A 7,680-nucleotide genomic window follows, 5' to 3' on the forward strand; every position below is an offset into this window, starting at 1 on the left:
TTCCTTCCTTCCTTCCTTCCTTCCTTCTTTCCTTTCTTTCTCTGGAGACAGGATTTTGCTTTGTCATCCAGGCTGGAATGCAGTGGCATGATCATAGCTCACTAAAGCCTGGGCTCAGGCAACCCTCCTTGCCTGGCCTGGACTACTACACCCATGCTTTCCTCCCTTTTCATATATAAATCACATTCATTTTCTTTCAACTGCTCTTCCCAAGATTACCATATACATATAAATATGTATATATAAATATATCATACATATATGTCTCCTATGATATATATGTCTCCCTGTGTGTGTATACAACATTCAGGGATGACTGGTTTAAAAAAAAAAATACCAGCACGGTGGCTCAAGCCTGTAATCCCAGCACTTTGGGAGGCTGAGGTAAGGGGATTGCCTGAGCCCATGGTTTCAACCACAGCCTGGGCAACTTGGCAAGACTTTATCTCCACAATAAATCAAAAAATTAGCCAGGTGTGGTAGAACGCGCCTGTATTTCCAGCTACTTGGAAGGCTAGGGGAAAGGAAGGATCGTCTGAGCACAGCAGGTCATCGCTGGGGTGGCCATGAGCAGGCCACTGCACTCCAGCCTGGGTGATTAGGAGTGAGACTCCAACTCAAAAAAAAAAACCTGGACCCAATATGCTCCAGGAAATTGTGTACCAAACTTTTGTTGGCTATTCCTCATTCTTAGAGTGAAAGAAATCTGTTTATTCCCTAAGCATTCTCTACACTTTAAATAGAAAGTAACATTCAGGCTTTTTCCACATGTAAATGAACTAAACACAGTGTCTGACACATAGAAGCCACTTAAAAGTTCCTCTCTCTATCCCCTTCTCTCAAAAAGAAAAAGAAAGGTGGACATTCCTAAAGCAGCCAAGGGCTCCTGGAGTAGAAAATGCTCCTCCTACCCTCTGACTTTTTTTTCCCGTAGTTATTTTGGGGCGATGGCCCGTGGAGAGATTCTTCCAGTGAGAGAGCCGTCTGAGCGAGTCACTTTGTCCAACTGGGCAGAGCTAACACCTGAACTGTTAAAGATCCTGCATTCTCGGGTAAGGGTCCTACTGCAGTATTGAGAGGGATGCAAGGACAATGTAGAGACTGGGTGGGGTCGGTCAAAAGCCCATTGTCTGCCTGCCAGTCAGCTGACCACTTAGCACCACCCTCAAACTCACTAAACCATGGACTGAGAGTAAGTCTACCCTTGGGGAAAAAGGAAAAATCTTGAAATAGGCTGTAGGTTGAGTGGTCTGTGGTGTCATCCCAGGTTTCCCTGAAGCTACAGAATGTCCAGGAGCTCAATGCAATGCTAATCCTTTCTTTCCAGAAAAGTACAGGTCTCCAATTCCTCCACAGCGTTTCGTTTACTGATCAAAGATCATGGTATGACACCAATTCCAGTTGAGTAGGGGGCATATTGTAGCTCCTCAGCTATCCCAGCTGCAGACGTAGCTGAGTCTTAGGGAAAACCTTGATTCTTCACAGCCATATCATCCTGGGAGCCGCCCCGTGAATGGATTAGGAGGGTCTGACCTGAGAAAGTTTGTGGTTTGGCAGTTCCTAGGACATATGGATTAGCACCACTGTCCCCTGCTTTAGGATCCAGGACACAGAGATTTGGGGTGATTCAGGAGGGCCAGAAAAGGAGTTAAAGTGCTACTCCAATACTTCCCTTGTTGCATTGTTGGCCAACAACCAGCCATGTATTCTCTTCCTTCTTTAACAACCAAGTACCTTGTGTGGTAAACGTGGCAATCTCTCAAGGAACTGGGACCAAGCATCATTAGGTCACCAGACCAAACCCCACGCCATGCCTGGGGAAGCATGCGGGATGCACTTGAGATCTAGCGCTAAGAAATCATTGCAACCTAGAAGTATGAGACCTAATGTCTTATTCTCATTTGACCACTACTTAGTGGTCTCATATTCTTCATCCCCATACCTCACAGTAACCAAGAGTCATTTGGGAAAGTCCAATTCCAACTCTCCCTCTGCCTAGCCCACTGTATAGTGGCTAGGTTTCCTCTTCCCAATTCTCTTCCCCTGGTTTTGTTTTCAGGCTGCTGTATCTGTCATATGGGGAATAAAACAACGTAGGAATAAAACAACAGATAATAAAAGCGTTAAAATTTTTTTAAAAAATTAAAATGTAATATAAATGTGTTTCTTTCCTGTAATTCTGACAGCTGAAGTTAAGACATTACTAAATTCCATCCTATCATGGTCTTCGCTAAGTTTTGTAAAGAGAATTGTCAGAGTCGTCTTTTACCTCCCTACTACCTGGTCCCCCCCACTTGCAGTATGGCTTGGGGAGGTGTCTTTAGGGCATTCTCTTATCTTTGTGTGTGTCTGTCCCCTGCCCCGCAGGTTGCTGGCAGGCTGATCATCCATGCAGAGGAGCTGGCCCAGATGTGGAAGGTGCTGAATCTCCCAAAAGATCTGTTTAATAGTGTGATGAACGTGGGTCGCTTCACCGAGGAGATCGAATGGCTGAAGTTTTTAGCCCTTGCTTGCAGCTGTCTTGGAGTTGTAAGTCAGTTTTGTTGCTTTTCGTTCCTTAAGGGAAAATCTCTCCCTGGGCCCAGAAGTGCAGAAAATCCATACACATAGGCCTGGTGATGGGCGTACCTCTTCCCTGTCTCCTCTTCTTCTCTGAATCAAAGTCACTTCTGTGTTCATCAGCCAGAAGCAAGAGTTAGGAGGAGAGAGAGGGAAAAACTTGCATCAGACTCTGGGGACAGGTTGACTAAAGTGTGGCTTTTGGATTATTTATGAATTTCAATCATTGCCCTCAGATTTATTTTCACACCATTCCCTCCATTCATATTCTGAGAGATAACCAAGAGCTTGCTGTAGAATAAGACTTCCAGACACCTAGAAGATATACCAATAGAAACTTTTTTTGGGGGGGTCACACTCTGTCGCCCAGGTTGGAGTGCAGTGGCATGCTCACAGCTACCCCAGTGTTGGCCTACTTGGCTCAGGCAATCCTTCTGTCTCAGCCTTCAAAGTAGCTGGAACTACAGGTGCAAGCTATCACGCCCGGCTAATTTTTTTATTTATTGTAGAGACGAGGTCTCACCAAGTTGCCCAGGCTGGTCTCAAACCCCTGAGCTCAGGCAATCCTCTCACCTCGGTCTTCCAAAGTGCTGGGATTACAGGCTTCAGGCACTGCTCCTGGCCAATAGAGACTTTTAGAAAACTACTTCTATAAAACTTTCAGTCTTATAGAAAACTACTGTGTGATAAACATAATTGGATGCAAAAATCAGAGATAAGAAAGCAAGAAAGGAGAGATGAGGTTATTTCTAGACTTATAATCATGACATCACCATGGATGCAGAATGTTCATACAAATTTATGCCTTTTCCAAATATGACTTGTTTGAAATTTTAAAAAGCTATTTTACTGTTTTGGAGACAAAGATGCTGAACCCAGTTTATTTGTATATATACTGTATTTAAGTATTTGTATTTAAGTACTTATTTAAGTACAGTATTTAAGATATTGTAATTAGGTATCTAATATATGAACTCACCTTGTTATCTGTTAAGTAACTTAAAGGAAAATGAATCGAAAACATAATTTTAAAAAAATTTCTGAAATGCACACGAGTGTAAAAATTAATGAGAAAATTATTGCCTCTGCCAAACCAAATGGTATGAAAAGGTTCTTTGAATCATTCAGCATAGCTGAACATGATCTTATTTTTTCTTCTCAAATATGCTTAAAATGCACATTTGGCATTTTTGTTTCTGAGAAAATATAGCAGAAATATTGTAGTCCAACTTTTCCTATGGATCTTCCCTACAGCTTTATCATAATCATTTCTTTAGAGAGAAGGAAAGGAGAGCTATTTGTGGTTGATGTCTTTCTTGATTGTCCTTTATAGCATATATTCATATATAATGAATATAATGTATATAATGGATAAATTACTGTCTTCCAAAGGGGAGAGGAAAATGCAGCGGGGGCCAATGAGTTGTCAGTCAAGACTCAAGGACTGAGGGGAAAACAAAAGGGAAGATTTTAAAAATTGACATATTTTATTAAATTCTCATAGGACTACAAATCTAATTCACAGCACATTCAGATGTTTTGGAGGGGAAATGTACCTTTTACATTTTATCTATAGTTAACTCTGATCTTCTTGATCTACTCTATCCAGAAATAAGAAAATAAATTTGACCCAGTCCAGAAATTTTAGTCTGTTGCCATAACTGAAACATCCTGAAGGTAAATTTTCCAGTCTCTCAGGTTTTTCCTCACCCCTCTCTCTTCAAGATGGCAGTTGCACATGTAGGAAAAGGGGAACTTTAGGGACACAGCAGTCGAATGAAGTGTTTTCTATATCCCTGGCACCTCTGGTCTCCATGGCAATGCTCTTGTCTCTGCCAGGTTTTCTCTCATCTCCTTCAGATTGGTCAAAGCATGGTGATGCTCCACTACCAGCTCATCTCAGTTATCACTGGTGTTGATGGCCTCCTTGAGTCTCTGCCACCTTTTCCTCATCTGCTCCCTAACTTTGATGGTCTACTTCACAGCCCCTTCACAACCACTCTGTGAGGTGTCCGAGTCTTTCCCTCACCTCCATACCTCACAGTAACCAAGTGTCACTTTGGAAAGCCAAATTCCAACCCTTCCTCTGCCTAGCCCACAGTGTAATGGTTAGGTTTCCTCCTCCCAGTGCCTGCCTCACAAATTGCAGAGGGGAAACCATGAGGTGAATTGCACTCTACTTCCCTTTTAAAATTAAGGAGATTGGATTAAATGTTCCACGAGTTTCTTTCACTTCTAACATCCTGTGAGTCTGTTCCCTTCTTCTTTGTTTCCATCAAGATACACTCAGGCCTACCTCTACATAGCAGTGAGCTCCTCCAATTCTAAGAGGTCCCAATGTATCTGACCTTGCCCCTCATCAATTTCTATCATAAAGCATGTAGAAGCTAAGTCAGCCTGGTGGTCTAGTTTGTAAATAAAGGGTGCCCTGTGAATTCAGGAATCAGTGTCCTTATGTTCATTTTTATCATGTTGGACTATTGCTGGGATCTTAAATGTGGGGTTGATCAGTGCTATGGGCTGGATTTTTGTGTCCCCTCAAAATTAATCTGCTGAAACCTTAATTTCCATTAAAAATGGGGCCTTAGGGGTATGATTAGGTCATGAGGGTGGAACCCTCAAAAATGGGATTAGTGCCTTCGTAAAAAAGGCTTGAGGGAACCTGGTTTTCCCTTCCACCATGTGAGGACACATAGAAGATACCATCCATGAGAAACAGGCCCTCACCAGACACTGAATCTGCTGGCACCTTGGTCTTGGACTTCCCAGTCCAGAACTGTAAGCAACAAATTTCTGTGTTTATAAATTACACAGTCTAAGGTATTTTGTTATAGCAACCCAAACAGACTAAGACAGTCAGGGGTCACCATCTGATGGAGGCCTTTACTTCTAGTTAATACATATATCCTTAGAGGCAAGCCCAGAAAGTCTCTTCTTTTGCCAACTCAACAGCAAGACATGATCTCTTGTCATCCAGAAAAGCTAGTTTGCTTCTTGGAAGAGTCTAATGGCAAGAATTTGTATTCCAGTAGGTAACAGGCACTTTTACTTCAGTCTTGAGCTCTCTGAGCTCTAATACATGATTCAAGATGCCATGGCATACAGACCTGTATTCCTCTTCCCTTGCAGTACTCCTTCCTCTAGACAGGCCTAAGCTACCTCCTGTTCCACTGAGACTGATTATAAAAAGGAAGAAATCATGTATGTAATAAATAATCATGTTTGCTAGAAGGAATAACATATTTTGTTAGCAAACAATTCACTTTTCGAGGCTCTCACCTCTGATTTTAAAAATGAGGCTTATTGAGATGCTTAAAGACTACCTCTGGGAAGCAGATTCCCATCTGACCAAAAAATATTATGCAAGAGAATGAAGATCTCTGTTTATTTTAGATTTATGTGAGTTTACCAAGAAGCTCCAGTCCAAACAGTTTTTTTATCCAGTCATCCATTTATTAAATCTTTAAAAATATTTTAAAATCTTAAGATGGCAGTAGATTTTGAAGGTTTGGTTTTTTGAATGATCAATAAAAGGTGGTGCTTAGGGTTAAAAGCACCTGTATTAGTTTTCTCAGAATAACATAGCAAAGTACCACAGACTGGGTAACTTCAACAGCAAAAATGTATTGTCTTACGGTTCTGAAGACCAGAAATTCGAGATCAAGGTGCCAGTAGGGTTGGTTTCTTCTGAGGCCTTTCTCCTTGGTTTATAGATGGCATCTTCTCCCTGTGTCCCTTTGTGCCCATATGTCTGGTGTCTCTGTGACCTACTGTCCATTTATTTATTTAGAGTTGGAGTCTCACTCCATCACCCAGGCTGGAGTGCAGTGGCATGCTCACAGCCACCCCAGCATTGACCTGCAGGGTTTAGGCATGCTTGTAAATCTACCCCAAACCATTCTTATGCTGACCTCATCTCACAAGCATGCCCTACCATCCTCACTGACATCCTCACATATGACCACCCTCCCACCCCCCCTGAATTAACTAGAAGAACCTGGAAGACTCAGTATTTGAAGTACGTTCCATGAGAGAATCCCCAGGCCATGGAAGGATAAATGAAGGTAGCCTGCTGCAAACCCCAGGTTTCTTTGACAACATATGATTTATCATTTTAAAGTATATGTTGAAGATCCTGTTTCATAAAATAACAACATTTGTTAAGTGTAAATTAGCAAAATTTAAGTATCAACTAAATTAAAATTAAATGTTGTTTAATTACTTGCCATCAAGTAAAACTATCACTCTAGGAAGATAGGCCAAGTTACATTTACAATTGCCTCCTGACATACAGACTTACACCCTAGGGTAATACACACCTCAGTTAAAGAAGCACCATCCAGGCATTCATTATATTTAGGGAGAGGATGAGAGAACAGAACAGTAAACATCAACCTCTGAGGAAGAATGATTCTCCTCTGGCCAACCACGTAGAAAGACATAGCAGCTGCTTGTTCAGTCACACCTAGTTCCCTACTCAGGACTGATTTTTCACTGGTCCCTGGAGGGTGTGTAAGGATGGTCTGCACATCATCAGTTTCACTAAACCACTAAGATGTATATGCTGACCTTCATTTCACAACTCTTTCACTTGTAAAATTTATCCAAAGGGTAGGCTTATTTAAAGACATAACATCAGTTCTGAGCATGGTCTTTTAAAGTGTCATTGTAAGGAGTGTTTGCTTTTAGAAACCCTTCTATCAAAACTCCTGGTACTCATCATCTACCAATTTCCCCCAGCAAATAACAGGGTATTTTGTAATACAAAGTACTAGAAGATTCTATTTAGATGGATCCACATGTTTTAGAAGAATGTCTGTTTTGACGTTCAGCACCATCTTTCCTACATCTGTGACTCCTATCTTCTTGGGAACATTATCCTTCTCTTATCTTCTTTCTTCTCTATGTGGCATTGCTACAAGTATCTTGCTGGAATCTATAAGCTAGACTAATTACCTTAACAATTTAGAGATAAGATTGGAGTTCAATAATAATGCAACAATTCTTTTTTTTATTTTTATTTTTTTTCATAATTAATATTTTTTATTATGGTTTTGTGGGGTACAGTTAAGGGTTAGGTGTACAATTATGTTTCATTCAGGCACCCTGTTGATAAGAGGT

General features: G+C 41.2%; 1 protein-coding gene across 3 annotated transcripts in view; it reads left to right on the plus strand.

Moving 5' to 3' along the window:
* Nucleotides 1–7,680, plus strand: part of LOC103258565 (ropporin-1) — a 39,478-nt gene that overhangs the window by 30,101 nt on the left and 1,697 nt on the right. For all 3 annotated transcript variants that reach the window (XM_008056233.1, XM_008056232.2, XM_021711435.1), the window contains 2 exons: nucleotides 935–1,052; nucleotides 2,368–2,529. In XM_008056233.1, the coding sequence (XP_008054424.1) occupies nucleotides 935–1,052; nucleotides 2,368–2,529 (280 nt within the window). The remainder of the gene's footprint in view (nucleotides 1–934; nucleotides 1,053–2,367; nucleotides 2,530–7,680) is intronic.

Source organism: Carlito syrichta, unplaced genomic scaffold, assembly GCF_000164805.1.
Source record: "Carlito syrichta isolate Samal-C Ts95f unplaced genomic scaffold, Tarsius_syrichta-2.0.1 Scaffold302293, whole genome shotgun sequence".
Classification (NCBI taxonomy): domain Eukaryota; kingdom Metazoa; phylum Chordata; class Mammalia; order Primates; family Tarsiidae; genus Carlito; species Carlito syrichta.